At 40.2% G+C, this 19,011-nt stretch overlaps 1 protein-coding gene across 1 annotated transcript in view; it reads right to left on the minus strand.

Moving 5' to 3' along the window:
- LOC101349662 (phospholipid-transporting ATPase IB-like) overlaps positions 1–19,011 on the minus strand; it is a 188,367-nt gene that overhangs the window by 86,175 nt on the left and 83,181 nt on the right. The window contains exons 14-20 of the mRNA XM_023740918.1: positions 18,136–18,224; positions 17,770–17,811; positions 16,848–16,923; positions 13,516–13,621; positions 12,864–12,946; positions 11,079–11,128; positions 9,042–9,111 (exon numbers count right to left, since the gene is read on the minus strand). Of these exons, the coding sequence (XP_023596686.1) occupies positions 9,042–9,111; positions 11,079–11,128; positions 12,864–12,946; positions 13,516–13,621; positions 16,848–16,923; positions 17,770–17,811; positions 18,136–18,224 (516 nt within the window). The remainder of the gene's footprint in view (positions 1–9,041; positions 9,112–11,078; positions 11,129–12,863; positions 12,947–13,515; positions 13,622–16,847; positions 16,924–17,769; positions 17,812–18,135; positions 18,225–19,011) is intronic.

Consider the following 19,011-nt stretch of genomic DNA (forward strand, 5'->3'; position numbering starts at 1 on the left):
ATACTCAAGGTCATACTTTGGCTCTTGTTGACTTGTTCTAATTTTCTTCAGTTTCAACTTGAACTTGCATATGAGTAATTGATGGTCTGATCCACAGTCAGCCCCTCGCCTTGTTCTTACTGATGATATTGAGCTTTTCCATTGTCTCTTTCCACAGATGTAGTCGATTTGATTCCTGTGTATTCCATCTGGTGAGGTCCATGCATATCGTCACCGTTTATGTTGATGAAAAAAGGTATTTGCAATGAAGAAGTTGTTGGTCTTGCAAAATTCAATCATGCGATCTCTGGCATTGTTTCTATCACCAAGGCCATATTTTCCAACTACTGATCCTTCTTCATTTCCAACTTTCACATTCCAATCACCAGTAATTATCAATGCATCCTGATTGCATGTTCAATCAATTTCGGCCTGCAGAAGTTGGTGAAAATTTTCAATTTCTTCATCTTTGGCCTCAGTGGTTGATGCATAAATTTGAATAATAGTCATGTTAACTGGTCTTTCTTGTAGGCGTATGGATATTATCCTGTCACTGACAGCACTGTACTTCAGGATAGATCTTGAAATGTTCTTTTTGACGATGAATGCAAGGCCATTCCTCTTCAAGTTATCATTCCCGGCAGAGTAGACCATATTATTGTCCAATTCGAAATGGCCAATACCAGTCCATTTCAGCTCACTAATGCCTAGGATGTTGATCATTTCATTTTTGACTATTTCCAATTTTCCTAGATTCATACTTTGTACATACCACATTCCGATTATAAACGAATGTTTGCAGCTGTTTATTCTCATTTTGAGTCGTGCCACATCAGCAAATGAAGGTCCTGAAAGCTTGACTCTATCCATGTCATTAAAGTTGACTCTACTTTGAGGAGGCAGCTCTTCCCCAGTCGCATTTTGAGTGCCTTCCCACCTGAGGGGCTCATCTTCTGGCACTATTATATCGGACAATGTTCTGCTGCTATTAGTAAGGTTTTCACGGCTAATTCTTTTCAGAAGTAGACTGCTGGGTCCTTCTTCCTAGTCCGTCTTAGTCTGGAAGCTCAGCTGAAACCTGTCCGCCATGGGTGAGCCTACGGGTATTTGAGTACTGGTGGCATAGCTTCCAGCATCATAGCAACACACAAGCCCCCACAATACAACAAACTGACAGACACGTGGGTGGGGGAAGCTTCACAGACACATCCAAACTCCCTGAGGGACCAAATTACTGGGCTGAGGGCCGGAGACCATGGTCTCGGGGGACATCTAGCTCAACTCGCATAACATAGTGGGTAAAGAAAATGTTTTATAACCTATTTTGGTAAGTAGCATCTGGGGTCTTAAAAGCCTTGTGAGCAGCCATCTAAGATACTCCACTGGCCTCACTTCTTCGGGAGCAAGGGAGAATGAAGAGAACAGGATACAAGGAAAAGATTAGTCCCAAGGACTAATGGACCACAGCTACCAAGGCCTCCGCCAGACTGAGTCCAGTACAGCTAGATGGTAACCAGCTACCACCACTGACTGCTCTGACCAGGATCACAACAGAGGGTCCTGGCCAGAGCGGGATAAGGATGTAGAACAGAATTCTAACTCACCAAAAAAGACCAGATTTACTGGCTTGACAGAGACTGGAGAAACCCCATGTGTATGGCCCCCGGGCACCCTTTTAGCCCGGTGGTGAAGTCACTCCTGCAGTTCACCATTCAGCCGGAAATTGGACAGTCCCATAAAACAAAATGGGACTTATGAGGCACAGCAGTCCAGAGACAAGGAATAGAAGGCAGGAGGGGACAAGAAAGCTGGTGACAGGGAACTCAAGGTTGAGAAAGGACAGTGTTGACATGTCGTGGCGTTGTTAACCATTGTCATAGGGCAATATGTGTACTAACTATTTAATGAGAAATTATTTGTTCTGTAAACCTTCATCTAATGTACAAAAAAAAAAAAGAATTATCTATGTGTGATCAAATTGACAACAGCAACTCAAAAGGTTTGATGGGAAGCCTAAGCAACAGTGAATTGAAGATAATGGTGATGGAATAATTTGCAAAAGGATAGTGAGAATAGCAGCACAACTGGAAGAATGTAATTGATGTCACTGAATTGTACATGTAGAAATTTTTGAAATGGTGTAACTTCAGCTATGTATATTTTCACCAAAAAAAAAAAAGGTCCTCCACAGTTGAGAAGGGAGAGTGTTGACATGTCGTGGGGTTGTTAACCGATGCCATAAAACAATATGTGTATTGACTGTTTAATGAGAAACTATTTGTTCTGTAAACCTTGATCTAAAGTACAATAAAAATAAATCAAAAAAAAAAAAAGCTTGTGAGCAACCATCTAAGATACTACACTGCTCTCACCCTGTCTGGAGCAAGGGAGAATGAAGTAAACCAAAGACACAAGGGAAAGATTAGTCCAAAGGACTAATGGACCACAACTACCACAGCCTCCACCAGACTGAGTCCAACATAACTAGACAGTGCCTGGCTACACCACTGATTGCACTGACAAGAATCACAGTAGAGGGTCCTGGACAGTGCTGGAGAAAAATGTCAAACAAAATTCTAACTCAAAGAAAAGATCAGACTTACTAGTCTGACAGACTGGAGAAACCCCAAGAGTGTGGCCCCTGTACACCCTTTTAACTCAGTTCCGAAGTCACTGCTGAGGTTCACCCTTCAGCCAAAGACTAGACAGGCCCATAAAAAAACAACAAGACTCGGTGAGCAAACCAACCCAAGGGAAAGGACGAGAAGGCAATAGGGGACAGGTAAGCTGGTAAAACAGAACCCAAGGTCAAGAAGTGGAGAGTGTTGACATGTTTGGAAACCAACATCACAAAGCAATAGGTGTATTAATTGTTTAATGAGAAACTAATTTGCTCTGTAAACCTTCATTTAAAGTACAATAAAATAATTAATTAAAAAATTAACGCAAAATGGATCATAGAACTAAATGTAAAACCTAAAACTATATAACATCTAGAAAAAAACATAGGAGAAACTATTTGTAATTGTAGGTTAGACAAACATTGCTTACATACAACTCTAAAAGTGCAAATCATAAAGGAACAAATTGTGAAATTTGTCAAAAGACACTGTTAAGTAGATACTTGTATGCCAGTGTTAACAGCAGCGTTACTCACAATAGCCAAACATCAACAGATGAATGGATAAACAAAATGTGGTATATACATTGTTGTTGTTAGGTGCTGTCAAGTCGGTACTGACACGTAGCCACCCTATATACCACAGAATGAAACACTGCCCATTCCTGCACCATCCTCACAATCGTTGTTATGCTTGAGCCCATTGTTGGAGCCACTGTGTCAGTCCATCTCCTTGATGGTCTTCCTCCTTTTTGCTGACCGTCTATTTTACCAAGCATGATGTCCTTCTCTCTCCTGATAACATGTCCAAAGTACGTGAGATGACATCTTGCCATCCTTGTTTCTAAGGAGCATTCTCACTGTACTTCTTCCAAGACAGATTTGTTCGTTCTCCTGCCAGTCCATGATATAATCAATATTCTTCTCCAACACCATAATTCAAAGGCATCAATTCTTCTTAGGTCTTCCTTATTCATTGCCCAGCTTTTGCATGCATATGAGGCGATTGAAAACACCATGGCTTAGGTCAGGTGCACCTTAGTCCTTAAAGTGATATCTTTGCTTAAAAGAGGTCTTTTGCAGAAAATTTGCCCAATGCAATGCATCCTTCAATTGCTTGACTGCTGCTTCCATGGGCGTTGATTGTGGATCCAAGTAAAATGAAATCCTTTATAACTTCCATCTTTTCTCTGTTTATCATGATGTTGTTTATTGGTTCAGTTGTGAGGATTTTTGTTTTCTTTATGTTAAGGTGTAATCCATACTGAAGGCTGTAGACTTTGATCTTCATCAGTAAGTGCTTCAAAAGGCCTCTTTTGCTTTCATATGTCATCTGCATATCATAGGTTGTTAATGAGTCTTTCTCCAATCTTGATGCTGCATTCTTCTTCATATAGTACAGCTTCTCAGATTATTTGCTCAGCATATAAGGAAGAAGTATGGTGAAAGGATACAACCCTGACACACACCTTTCCTGATTCTAAACCACTCAGCATCCCCTTATTCTGTTCAAATGACTGCCTCTTGGTTATGTACAAGTTCCTCATGAGCACAATTAAGTGTTTTGGAATTCCCATTCTTCTCAGTGTTATTCATAATTCATTATGAACCACACAGTCGAATGTCTTTTCATAGTCAATAAACACAAGTGAACATCTTTCTGGTATTCTCTGCTTCCAGCCAAGATCCATCTGACATCAGCAACGATATTTCTCATTTCAATTCCTCTTCTGAATCTGGCTTGAATTTCTGGCACTTCCCGGTTGATGATGTATTGCTGCAACTGTTTTTGAATGATCTTCAATAAAAAAAATTTACTTTTCTGTGATATTAATGATATTGTTCGATAATTTCCGCATTTTGTTGGATCACCTTTCTTTGGAATGGTCACAGATATGGATCTCTTCCAGTCTGTTGGCCAGGAAGCTGTCTTCCAATTTCTTGGCATAGACAAGTGAGCACTTCTAGCACTTCATCTGTTTGTTGAAACATCTCAATTGGTATTCTGTCAATTCCCGAAGGCTTTTGTTTCACCAATGCCTTCAGTGCAGCTTGGACTTCTCCCTTCAGTACCATCGGTTCTTGATCCTATGCCACCTCCTGAAATGGTTGAATGCCAACCAATTCTTTTTGGTACAGTGACTCTGTGTATTTTTTCCATCTTCTTTTGATGTTTCCCATGTCATTAAATATTTTCCTGGTAGCATCCTTCAGTATTGCAGCTTGAGGCTTGAATTTTCTCTTCAGTTCTTTCAGGATGAGAAATGCTGAAGGTGTTTTTCCCTTTTGGATTTCTAACTCTAGGTCTTTGCACATTTCATTATAATACTTTACTTTGTTTTCTCGAGCTGCCCTTTGAAATATTCTGTTCAACTCTTTTGCTTCATCATTTCTTCGTTTTGCTTTATCTACTCTATGTTCAATAGCAAGTTTCAGAGTCTCCTCTGACATCCATTTTGGTCTTTTCTTTCTCTGCTGTCTTTTTAATGACCTCTTGCTTTCTTCATGTATGATATCCTTGATGTCATTCTACAACTTGTCTGGTCTTCAGTCATTAGTGGTTAATGAGTCAAATCTATTCTTGAGATGGTTTCTAAATATAGGTGGAATATACTTAAGGTCATACTTTGGCTCTCATGGACTTGTTCTAATTTTCTTCAGCTTCAACTTGAACTTGCATATGAGTAATTGATGGTCTGTTCCACAGGCGGTCCCTGGCCTTGTTCTGACTGATGATATTGAGCCTTCCATAGTCTCTTTCCACAGGTGTAGACAATTCGATTCCTGTGTGTTCCATCTGGAGAGGTCCATGTGTATAGTCAGTTTTTATGTTGGTGAAAAAAGGGTATTTGAAAGAAAGGAGTCATTGGTCTTGCAAAATTCTATCACATGATCTCCGGTGTCGTTTCTATCACCAAGGCCATATTTTCCACCTACTATTCCTTTTTCTTTGTTTCCAACTTTTGAATTCCAATCGTCAGTAATTATCAATGCATCTTGATTGCATGTTTGATCAGTTTCAGACTGAAGAAGTTGGTAAAAATCTGCAATTTCCTCATCTTTGGCAGTAGTGGTTGGTGCATAAATTTGAATAATAGTTGTAATAACTGGTCTTCCTTGTAGGCATATGGATATTATCCTATCACTGACACTGTTGTACTTCAGGATAGATTTTGAAATATTCTTTTTGACAATGAATGCAACACCATTCCTCTTCAGTTTGTCATTCCCAGAGTAGTATACTATATGATTGTTTGATTCAATATGGCCAATACTAGTCCACTTTAGCTCAGTAATGCCTAGGATACTGATGCTAATGTGTTCCATTTCATTTTTGATGACTTCCAATTTTCCTAGATTCTTATTTCGTACATTCTACTTTCCTATTATTAATGGATGTTTGCAGATATTTCTTCTCATTTTGAGTCATGCCACATCAGCAGATGAAGTTCCCAAAGTTTGACTCCATCCACGTTGTTAAGATTGACTCTACTTTGAGGAGGCAGCATTTCTTCTGTGGTATTTTGAATGCCTTCAAACCTGAGGGATTCATCTTCTGGCAGTATATCAGACAAAGTTCTGCTGCTATTCATAAGGTTGTCACTGGCTAATTTTTCCAGAAGTAGACTGCCAGGTCCTTTTCCCTGGTCTGTCTCCATCTGGAAGCTCAGCTGAAACCTGTCCATCATGGGTGACCCTGCTGGTATTTGAAATACTGGTGGCATAGCTTCCAGCATCATAGCAACACACAAGCCACCACCGTACAACAAACTGACAAACGTTTGAAGGTTATACACATACAATGGAATATTATTGGGTCATAAAAAGAAATGAAATTCTCATACACGCTACGACATGGATGAACTTTGAAAACATTATGATAATTGAATAAACTAGACACAAAGGACAAATATTGCATAATCCTACTTACATGAAACATCTAGAATAGGCAAATTAATAGAGTCAGAAAGTAGAAGAGTTATTACCAGGGCTGGGAGGAGGAGGGAATGAGGGATTATTGCTTAGTGGGTACAGAAGTTTCTGTTTGGGATGATGAAAATGTTCTAGAAATTGATAGCAGTGAGTGTACTTAATGCCACTGAATTACACACTCAAAAATAGTTAAAATGGTATGTTATGCATATTTTCTCTCAATAAAAAAAATATTGAGGAAAAATAAAAGACACTCTTAAGAGAATGAAAAGACAAACCAAGACTGGAAAAAGAAAATAATTGGAAAGCATGTACCTGACAAAGGACTTGATTCCGGAATACATAAAGAACTCTCAAAACTCAGTAATATATTTTTTTTAATTAGAAAAGTAGGCCAAAGGTTTAAACAGGCATTTCACTAAAGAAGATAAATGTGTGGTGTGCACAGAAGGTTAATATGGCAGGCCTGAGACTGCTGCACTGAGATGGCTACTTGCAAGGCTGGCCCTTGGCTGGCATCTGGAAATCTGCGGGTAAACAATTCCCTACACCGATTTTTTCTAAATGGTAAGGATGGCTCATTGTGCCTAGACTGTTTTTGCAAACAACATGGTTTATACTGAACACCTGCTTTCCTGTTTGGAGTCCAGAATTTTGGTACATGGTAGGCAGAGAGTGCCTACCTGACCAGCCCCCAATAAAAGGGCACTGACTCTCTAGTGGGCTTCCCTGGGCAGAAACATTGTATGCATATGGCGGCATTTTCATTGCTGGGGCAAGAGTACACTCTATGTGACCCCTTGTGAGATGCCTGCACATGGATTCCTGCAGACTCTGCTGGGTCTTTTCCCTTATGATCCAGCATCGTGTCTCTACTACATTCTTGTAATAAATCTTCGTGATGAGTACAACTATACGCTGAATTCCATGAGCTCTCCTAACATAGGGGTGATCCTGTGAACCCCAACACAGTTGGAAAATAAGTAAATGAAAAAATTCTTACCATCATCAGTCAGCATGGAAATGTAAATTAAAACCACAATGAGATACTACTACACATCTGTTGTTGTTAGGTTCTGACTCATAGCAACCCTATGTACAATAGAATGAAACACTGCCCGGCCCCACACCATCCTCACAATTGTTGCTATGTTTGAGCCCATTGTTGCAGCCACTGGGTCAATCCAACTACACGTCTACTAAAGCAAAAAAAAACAAACCAGTTGCGTTCAAGTTAGCTCTGACTCATGGTGACTTAAGTGTGCAGAGTAGAACTACTCCATAGAGTTTTCATGGCTGTGGCCTTTTGGAAGTAAATCGCCAGGCCTTTCTTTTGAGGCACCTCTGGGAAGGTTCAAACTGCCAACCTTTTGGTTAGTAATTGAGCACTTGTGCCACCAACGGACTCCACACATCTACTAGAATGGCTAAAATTAAGAGGACAGACCATACCAAGTGTTGGCGAGGACAGCTGCTGGACTGTAACCACAGTTTGCTGGCTTCTTAAAAAGTGAAATGTACACCCACCACATAATACAGCCATTCCACTCCTAGTTATTTATCTGAGAAATGAAACCATATATCCAGACAAATACTTATAGGAGCTTTGCTTGTAGTAGCCAAAAACTGCAAACTAAGTGTTCATCAACACTTTCAATATACTCATCCAATGGGATACTACTCAGCAATAAAAAGGAGGGAACTATTGATACAAGCTACAACATGCATGAATCTCGAAATCATTATGAGTGAAAGAGCCAGGCCAAAAAAAAAAAAAAAAAGGAGTTGTATTCTTCCATTTATATAAAAGTTTAGAAAATGCAAACTAATCTATAATGACAGAAAGCAGATCAGTGGTTGCCTGAAGGGGCAGGAGGGAAGAATTACAAAGGGGCATGAGAAAACTTTGGGGGGTGATAGATACGTTCACCATATTGATTGGGGCAATGGTTTCTTGGGCAATACATATTCAGAATTTATCAAATTGTACACTTTAAAGATGTGCAATTTATTTTATGTCAATTATATACCTCAATAAAGTTGTTTATTTTAAAAAGTATATATAGTATGAATTTATAAGTGCTTAAAAATATTTACAGAGGGAAAAGTGAATTACCTGAGACTTTCCAAGTCCAAGCACGTTAGCTTGGAACTGGGACCAAAACTTCAAATTTGTAATCCACGATGCTACAAAGACTTAGTGTCAACAATCTGATCACTGATCGTCTGTAAGACAGTTTAGTGACAGCGAACTCTTCACTACCCTTAAAACTTAATGAATATTCTGGTGTGAGCCACCACAAATTTCAAGATCTTTTCACTACTGAATAATCTTTTTGTCTACCTTGAAATGGACTTTCAGTCTTGGATAATGTTTTCAACAACCAATAGCAACAGAAGAGAAAAGGCAACAAAATTTTAAAATACTGCAAAGTCGCAAAAGGCTTTCCCCTAGTAGCTGGAAGAAAGAGAAGCAGAGTTTTTATGATTCGTGAACCCCGATACTTACAGCCCCTTTGCAGTAGAGCCGAAGTTGTCCTGTAGGAGTTCGGACAATTACAGACATCCTTTTTCTATTACTAGAACAATATAAAAAAGTATTATTAGTTTCTCTTAGTTACCTGACTCTAAAACCAAAAATACGAAAGTCAAAGGAATTCCAATAGTCTAGAATTTTGTTACATGCTAGGTGGAGAGTGTTTACCTAACCAGCCCCCAGTAAAAGGGCGCTGAGTCTCTACTGGGCTGACAGTCAGTAAAAAGTCCAATATACTTTAGCAATGGCCAGTCTCCATGTCCTTTTCTTTAACTCATTCCTTAAACGGAGGTTCTAATTCTAAATCTCCACTTCCTCTTCCTCTTCCTATTTCTCTGTCACTGTCTTTTTCTTCCATGGAAATTTACTAGCACAACTAAATGCAACTTGGTCATTAAAAAAACTGATGGGGAGAGAGGAAGGCAGCCTTGGGCTCTGTGCTTTATATGTATCATTCAGTCCTCACTACATCCCTATGAAGCACCCATTTTGTTGCCATTTTGCCAGACAGAGATGTTACATTGACTGCCCAATAGCTGCCAGAGAGTGTTGCCTATATAGTTCTGTCTCAAAGGCTCCAGGTTTTCTTCTTCTTCGCACGGTTGTGGACAGAGCTCAAATTCATTGCTTTTATCTGTATCTCAGAATACAGATTGAATAAGTACAGTAAAAGGACACAACACTGACACACACTTTTCCTGATTTTAAACCACGCAGTATCCTCTTGTTCTCTTCGGCTGACTGCCTCTTGGTCTATGTACAGGTTCTGCATGAGCACAGTTATGTGTTCTAGAATTCCCATTCTTCTCAATGTTATCCATAATTTGTTATGATCCACACAGTCGAATGTCTTTGCATAGTCAAGAAAACACAGGTAAACATCTTTATGGTATTCTTTGCTTTCAGCCAAGATCCATCTGACATCAGCAATGATATCTTGTTCCACATCCTCTTCTTAATCTGGCTTGAATTTCTGGCAGTTCCCTGTTGATGTACTGCTGCAACCATTTTTTTTTTTTTAATATTTTATTGTACTTCAGGTGAAGGCTTACAGAACAGATAGTTTCTCATGTAACAGTAACACACATGCTGTTTTATGACATTGGTTAACAACCCCACAACATTTTAACCCTCTAAATTCTCAACTTTTTTTTTTTTTTTGGTGAAAATACACATAGCCAAAGATACGCCATTTCAAAAATTTTTTTACATACACATTTAAGTGACATTGACTATGCTCTTCTAATTGTGCTGTTATTCTCACTTAAGATGAAGGCTTACAGGACAAAATAGTCTCCCATTTAACAGTTACTACAAATGAGCTGCAACCATTTTTGAATTATCTTCAGCAAAATTTTACTTGCCACCTCGCGTCTGTCAGTTTGTCATACTGTGGTGGCTTGCATGTTGCTGTGATGCTGGAAGCTATGCCACCAGTATTTCAAATACCAGCAGGTTTCAGAGGAGCTTCCAGACTATGGCAGACTAGGAAGAAGGACCTGGCAGTCTACTTCTGAAAAAATTGGCCAGTGAAAACCTTATGAATAGCAGCGGAACATTCAATTAGTAGTTGAGTGCAAACCATTTGTGCCACCCAGGGACCTTTCACTGTCTATTTTTAGAGAAATAGTTTTTACTTTATTTGTGAGAATAGTTTCTGAATCCATCCATTCATCAAATGTTTCCTGAGTACTTTCTAGGCACCAGACTCTGTGTGAGATGATTCCTGTCCTCATGGAGTTTACAGTCATTAAATAACAGTCCAGATTTAAAATTGCAAGACTTGACTGGAAAGGAGAGGTGCATCAACCCATGTGAGCCAACAAAGCGAGAATGGGGCCCAGTGAGGGCTGAAGCCGTGAGAACTGAGCTGACGTGTGGAGCACAGGTAGAGGCTGACTAGCATGTCATGATCTTGTACTAAAGTTTTGGTTTCATGGCCAAGTCTCAGTAGAGTAACCATGGACATAGCCCTGGGAAATAAACAAAGTATATGAAAAGGTAGCTTACCTGGAAAACCCCAGGATGCTGAGAATTTCGAATGTGAATTGTTCTCCCATCTACAGGAAGGTAAAGCAACATATTCTTACCTGGGAAAGAAAGTATTTGTCTAGCAAAATAACTCACTCCCCCAACCACAAACAAGCTTTACACTCCAGGTACACACCTTTTTCAAAGTGCAACTTTTCTTACAAGCTTGATGAGACGAAGGTATCTTCCTATGGTAGAAACGTTGTTTGCCACCTGGGCAAACGTTTCTGACAGTGCCAACAGGAGACCTAGACAACAGGTGTTCCCATCTAAAATTGGTGCTGTCAGAAACATTGTATAAACACTCTCAGGTGGGGGAGGTACATGTGGTACCTGCAACAACCAGCAGGCAGCAGTGTAAGTACAAATAAAATCGCACAGATTAAATGAAATCCTTCATGCTTAGGTAATTTGAAGGGGTAAAGATGGAAAGAGGTGGCATGCTATAAAATTTTATAACTATGAAATATGCTTTCTTTCTTGTGTTTTTCCGGTTACAGCCTCTTGACCTCCTGTTGCTAGGCAAGGTACCATCGAGTTGGTTCTGACTCATAGTGACCTGACCCTGTGTATAAGAGAATGAAATGTTGTCGGGTCCTGTGCCATCCTTACAATAGTAGGTATGTTTGAGCCCATTGTTGACCTCTTGTAGCCATGATCCATTTATTTCTGAACCTACCAGCTCCCAGTTTCACCAATATAAAAAACAAAACAAACAAACAACCACAACAAAAAAAGTTGCTGTCAAGTCAGTTCTGATTCATAGTGACCCCGGAGGACACAGCAGAACTGCCCCAGAGGGTTTCCAAGGCTGTAATCTTCATAGAAGAAGACTGCCAGGTCTTTCTCCCAAGGAGCAGCTGGTAGGTTCAAACCATCAACCTTCTGGTTGATAGCTGAGCACTTTAACCACTGAGCCACTGGGGGCTCCTTTTTATCACCAGTATAGCACTGAAGAATTTAAGGAATTTAAGAGCCTTCCATATGCCGGGTACTATGGATATAAAGATGAACTAACCAGTCCCTTCTACCAAGGACTCAAAGTCTCGTAAATACACAAACCATCACATGTATTCCTAGAAAAGTGAAAAATCAGTTAGTCGACTAACATGTTTACTTTCCTTCAATTTGTTTTTATAATATCAAAGACTTGTGGTGAATGATTATCAAAACAAAACAAAGTAATATATGTAATAAAGTCAATACCAGAACCAGTTGCCATCCAGACCCCATGTGTTTCAGAGCTGAACTGTGCCCCATAGGGTTTTAAATGGCTGTGACCTTTTGGAAGTAGATCTCCAGGCCTTTCTTTCGAGCTGCCTCTGGGTGAATTCAAACTGCCAAGCTTTCAGTTAGTAGCTAAGGGCTTAACTCTTTGCACTACCCAGGGACTGCAATAAAGTCAATAAATCAGTATAATAATAGAACTCACTGTAAAAAATATTTTGAACCATTTTAGTTCCTCATAGGAAAAAAAAATAGTATATTTCTTGAAGGTTCAATGATTCAAACTCTTTGGAACAGCTCACTTTTATTGAGCACTTACTCTGTGCTAGGCACTAATTCCAATTACCTTACATATGATAGGATAAGAAAACTTCACAGAGAAGCTAAGTAATGCGCCCAGAATAATGGCTGGAAAGTTGCAAGGCCAGGACTAACTTCAGTGGCTCCAGAGCTCATAGTCTGAACCACTGTACCTCGTGCTCCACTGGAAGACCAGATGGACATAAAACGTGGAAAAGTATACAAGGTCCTACTTACAGTTTCGATGATAACAGAGTACGGTGTTCTTGTAGTGAAAACAAAGCCAAGTTTTTTTGCTGCTTTCACTAAAGCCACTTCATCTGCCAATAAGGAGTCCATATTAGTAGGGACTGAGCCAATATATTAACACTGGATTTAATGTAATACAGATTTCTATTTGCCAGCACTAAAAATATCGTGTCATTTATAAACTTGACCTTTTTATTGAAATGGCCTGTCTGTGCGTCTAGGTACTATTTAGTGTGCATGGAAGAGGAAATTTGATTAAATTGGGCCTCTTGCAATGGAGCCAAAATGAATTCACCAGACTGAAAATGCAATGCTTCCTTCCTACTCATTGTTGGGATGTTTGCAAGGCCATTAGCATCTTCATGAAATGAAGGGCCTTAATCTTACCTCTGCCTTGGTACTGATAATAACTAAATGTGCTTACTGGGGCCCAGGCACACTCCCTGGCCCCCTTTGGGATATCTTTCAGAGCTGGAGGGCACAAGGATCCCAGGAGCTCTAACATGAGTGAGTCACTAACATGAATGACCTAGACCTGTAAGGACCCAGAGGAGCAATCTAGGGGACCTGCAACATCACCACCTCTGCTGAGTGCTTGTCACAGGCCAGGCTCAATGAGCTCTGGGCACGGAACACCTACCTGGAGAGGAGGCCTGGTAAATGATGTCATTTCCATGTTTCTCAGGAACAACAGTGTGGCACACACATAAAAGGGTAAGAAATTCCTTGATATATTCTTCTGTGGGCTACAAAACAAAGGAGAAATCAGTGCATCACTTCCCATGCCAGTGTCACCAGAGTTCTCTTCTGCAGTTGATACTGGCTGAGGTTCAACTTAGGTGCGTACAGAGCCAGGCGCCAGCTAAAACCACACCATGCATTCACAATGGGTTTGTGGAGTGGCCACCCAGTCAGGGATGATGTGGGAGGCTGGGGAGACCACCGGAAACAACACGACTGTGCCCTCTCGGAAAATGTTCCCTCGGGAAGAATTCACTAGACATTGTGGAATCAATTAAGGAAGGTGACCTTGTTTAGTCACGTTGGATTAAAAATAAATTGGATTATACACAAGGGTTGTTTCACTATTACAGGAAAAAAAAATTTTTTTTCCTGTGATAATAAAAACCCATTGCTGTCGAGTCAATTCCAACTCATAGCAACCCTATAAGACAGAACAGAACTGTCCCATAGGGTTTCCAAGGCTGTAATGTTTACAGAAGCAGACTGCCATGTATTTCTCCTGTGGAGTAGTTGGTGAGTTCAGACCGCTGTCCTTTAGGTTAGCAGCTGAGCGCTTAACCACTGTACCACCAGGCTCCTTCTGTGAGAGTAGTGGACCTAAAGATTTGGAGAGTATAGATTTAGGTGCCAGATCAACAACAACTGCTCAGAGAGGTGACTGCGCCCTCACCACACTGCCTGCTTTATTATCTGCATAACACTTACGATCTGGAAATATCCCGCTCATTGCCTTGTGTACTGGTTTCCTGTCTGTCTTCTTCCTTCTAGAAGTAAGAAGAGAGCAGGCCCTCTGCCATGTCCCTGGCCCCTCGAGCACTGTAAGCAAGAAGGAAGGCACAGGACAGGAGGTTGGAGTCCTGTATGGGGACTTTATTCTAGTCGTACTGGGCAACCACTGAAGTGTCCTAAGCAGAAAGGTGACATGATCTGATTTATATTCATCAAGATCGCTTTGGCAAAGTAAGAATAGAAGCAGGAAGACCAGCCAAGAGGCCCTTGCCATTGGAGAGCGTTGTGAAAATAAGATAGGTTCGAGGCTTGCTGGTACAGGAGGGGAGGAGGGAAGAGAACAGCATTTAATAGATCCTGCCAATATTTTCAAAACATATTGGAGAGGAGCCAAGTCATTCATGCAAATCAATTGATAAAGACTCAGGACATGAAGATAGCACCCAGGAAACGTACTGAAGCAATTGTTTCTTATCCAACTCAAGGTCCAAGCCAAGCCCTTCGATGGCCTACTATTTTACACAATCTGCCCTGTACTGTCCTCCCCAACTCATCACCTCCTTGATTTCAACTCCCTTTTATGCACTCTGTTCTAAGCTACACTAAGCCCTTTGCTGTTCCCCAAAGGTTCCAGGTGCATGCTACCACCAGGCCTTCTGTTCTCTCTGCACTGACCTGGCTCTTTCTCCTCCCAGATATCCACAGGGCTTCATCTTTACTTCCCTTAGGTCTTTTCCCAAATAACACATTCTTAGTCAGACTTTCCCTTCTACCTTATTTTAAATTGCAACAACTCTCTATCCTCTTTTTCTACTTTATTTTTCTCCAAGACACTATCATTTTACATGCTAAATTGTTGTTGTTGGGTGCCATTATCAGCTGAGGACTTAACAATTGTGCCACCAGTGCTCCTTTTTTTCAATACTATGATAGAATGCGAATAGTAACCAATTCTTTTCAGCTGAACAATGGGGACTGTCTCTGCTCCTAAGCACGCCAGAAGCAGCTGCAGCCATGAACTGTGGGATGTTGTTCAGCTACTGCTTGGTATCCAGATGGAAACTGGGTTTGACATCAGTTTGCCAAATCCAACATGCCAGACTCTGTGCAATTTGGTTAAGTGAGCTCCTAATATGCCTTTGACTGACTGCCCTGGAAGAGGGCCCTGGGCTCTAAGGACTGTGCAGAGAAGAGCCGGCACTCAGCTCAGTTGGAGTGGATGTGCACCCAATGGACCAGCTCTTCCAACACCAGCAGGGCAGAAATACCCAGCCTATTGACTACCACAGGGGGCACTGATGGTTCAGTGATAGAATTCTCACGTTCCATGCAGGAGACCTGGGTTTGATTCCCAGCCAATGCACCTCATGTGCAGCCACCACCCATCTGTCAGTGGAGGCTTGTGTGTTGCTATGATGCTGAACAGGTTTCAGGGGAGCTTCCAGACTACTTCTACTTCTGAAAATCAGCCAATGAAAACCCTATAGATCACAATGGTCCAGTCTGCAACTGATCATGAGTATGGCGCAGGGCTGGGCAGCATGTCATTCTGTTGTGCACGGGGTCGCCATGAGTCAGAGGCTGACTTGATGGCAGCTAACAACAACACCGACCACCACACACAAACATCACTTTGACCTTGTAATGTATCCTTCCTGCCAAATCTGATTGACCCCTATTCTTCTGATTAAGGAGGCTGAAAGTGTTGTTCTGTAGTTTTGGAAATACTGAGAGGCAAAACAGACAATCATCAACAGGATGGGAAAGAAAAATTATCTCTGCTATCAGGATCACAGCCCAGTGGGAGGTGGACAAGTGTTAGGTTCTCCCCTGCTAATATTGTGGCCTCAGTTAAAAACCAGGGTCCAAAGCAAGGAATTCCTGTCTCAGCAGTCACGGGGTGTTGGGGAGAAGAGGGCAGGGGAGGAGGGAAGTTGGTGGCAAGCCCATAGTCCCCTTAGAGGAACTTTCTGCCATGCATCCTTGGGTCATCTTAGTTCATAAGGTGGTCATGCCCAAGCCAAGACTTTGCCAGCAATTCCCAGGAAAATTCTGAGATACTTTGACATTTCAACACAAGAAAATAGAGTAAGAACTTCTAGACTATAAGTGCAACAAATTCTGGCTGCAAGGATCCCATCCAGCCTCCACCCCAACCACAGAAGCCCCCTTGTATGGCAAGGATACTGTGGGTGCTGAAGCAGGGAAGCCCAATAGCAAGCGGACACTGGCCAGGACTATACCACGCAGATAGAGACAGTCTTACATACATTGCTGCATATTAAAATGTTCTTGTATAATGTTAAAATTCATCCACATTAATAAGCTCAGCTCATAACATCGTTGTAATATCCCTTGCTTACTGTGTGAAATCAAAAATTTTTCAAGTCTCTCTCTTGTTCCTGGGTTCAGAAAAGAATACCTTTTAGGAAGCCATATATATATGTTAAAGATATCAAGCACGACTCCATCAACTTAGAATGGAAATAGCAGACTTACATGCCCATTCTCAAAGTTCTTCAACAGTGCTGGGTCGTTAAATTCAGATTGATCTGTGATGAAAGGAGGTGACTGACTATGAAGAAGAATAAAGATTATTTTTAACAAAAAGTTCCTGAAGATAACAGTTGATGATGAAAAGGATCTAAAGAAAACATGTAGCTCAGTCTTCTGCTTTCAGTAAGGACCGACCTAAAAAGCCCACAGAACTATACTAAATATTTAAAGTTCTGTCAAATTATATATCCTTCCAGTCCCTGAGTTGCAAAATGGCATTAAAAGGTGCCTAAATGATCATCTAAATGAGACCAAACGGTCAGCATTTACTCAAAAGCAAAGAAGAGAAGGCAAGGGGCAGGGAAACCACATTACCGAAGCGGAACAACCAGAATGGAAACAATGAAAAAGTTGACACACTGAAAAATGTAGCCAATGTCACTGAACAAATTGTGTAGAAATTGTTAAATGGGAACTTAGTTTGTTGTGTACACTTTCATTGAAAACACAATAAGACATTTTAATTAAAGAAAATTGAATGGATGCTTATTGTATCCTTATATTGTTCTAGTGCTGACGTGAAGCCATAGGGGAAGGGAAAGGAAGGGCTTGTTCACACAATGATTTTCATTAATAAAAGCATTTGTTTTCTAGCAAAAAAAAAAGATGCTTACATGTGCATTCAGAGTATGATAAGGAGTTTGAGGCAGAGTAACTACAAAAGCAATAAATGAAAGTGCAGATTCTGTGTTGTTTGAATGCTTCATAGGGAAAATCTATCAAGAGAACCTTCTTAGCAACTGTTAATTTGAAGTCTGGATAAGGGAGAGATGTGTTATCATATGTAAGTATTCTGTCACAGATAAAAGTTTGTAGCAGGGGAAAAGGACAAAGGACAGAGTAGAAAAGAATGTTATCTGTTTACCTGAAATTTTCTGAATCAGGATTACTTGCTTCTGAGTGATTACTAAAGGAAAATGAGGGAAAAAATGCAACTGTTATAAGAAACGTAATCAGATGGACACATTATGCCAAATGGTTACTATATAATTTATAATCTCTATATTAGACTATACATATAAAACTTCCTGGGATTTCTAACTATGTAAAAAAAAAAGAAAAGCAGACATAAACCATATTTTTCAACAACTGAAAGTTTTCATTTCATCTTATTTAGATATAGGTACAGTATTAGAAATTCAGATAAATCCTGGAGTAAATAAAAGTTCATTAATTTTGTTGAAAAAAAAAGAGAGAGAATTTCCAACAGTATGGCAATGAAAACACTCACCCATAAATTATTCCTGCAATGGTACACTTCTTAAATGTCATAACATTGCATGTGAGGGTTCCCGTTTTATCAGAAAATACGTATTTTACCTAGACAAAGAAAAAACGAACACAAGAAAGCACCTGAATTTAGAATGTATTTCGAGAGAAAAGACAAGATGAAGTTCTTTCTTTTTAAAAGTTCAAAATATGTGACTTTTCATAAAACAAGGAGCTCAGTCTATAAGCATTCCATCATTAATATTTAGACTCCTTTCAAAAGTTCATCTCTTCTTTTTTTTTTTTTCTTTTCTTTTAAACCAGAGTTGAACTTATATGGTAATATGCAAAGTAAACCTAAGCCATCACACCTAAGAAAATTGGAAGTCCAAGCATATTTCTGCCACAAGAAATTTCATCCAAACTAATCCACATTGGTATAACCCTGGAAAGCTCTTAAGAATTTTCCCATAATTACAGTAAAAACTAATATCTAGAATTCATTAAGAACATATATGTGCATGTTGTTGTTGTCTTGTTAGGTGCTGTCGGGTCGGTTCTGACTCATAGTGACCCTATATACAACAGAACAAAACATTGCCCTGTCCTGCACCATCCTCACAATAGTTATGCTTGAGCCCTTTGTTGCAGTCACTGTGTCAATCTATCTCATTGAAGATCTTCTTCTTTTTCGCTAACTTTCTACTTTACCAAGCATGATGTCCTTCTCCAGGGACTGATCCCTCCTGATAACATGTCCAAAGTATGTGAGATATAGTCTCGCCATCTTTGCTTCTAAGGAATATTCTGGTTGTACTTCTTCCAAGACAGATTTGTACTTCTTCCAAGAGAGATCTGTACTTCTTCCAAGACAGTCCATGGTATATTCAGTGTTCTC

Source organism: Trichechus manatus, unplaced genomic scaffold (assembly GCF_000243295.1).
Source record: "Trichechus manatus latirostris isolate Lorelei unplaced genomic scaffold, TriManLat1.0 scaffold00168, whole genome shotgun sequence".
Lineage (NCBI taxonomy): Eukaryota > Metazoa > Chordata > Mammalia > Sirenia > Trichechidae > Trichechus > Trichechus manatus.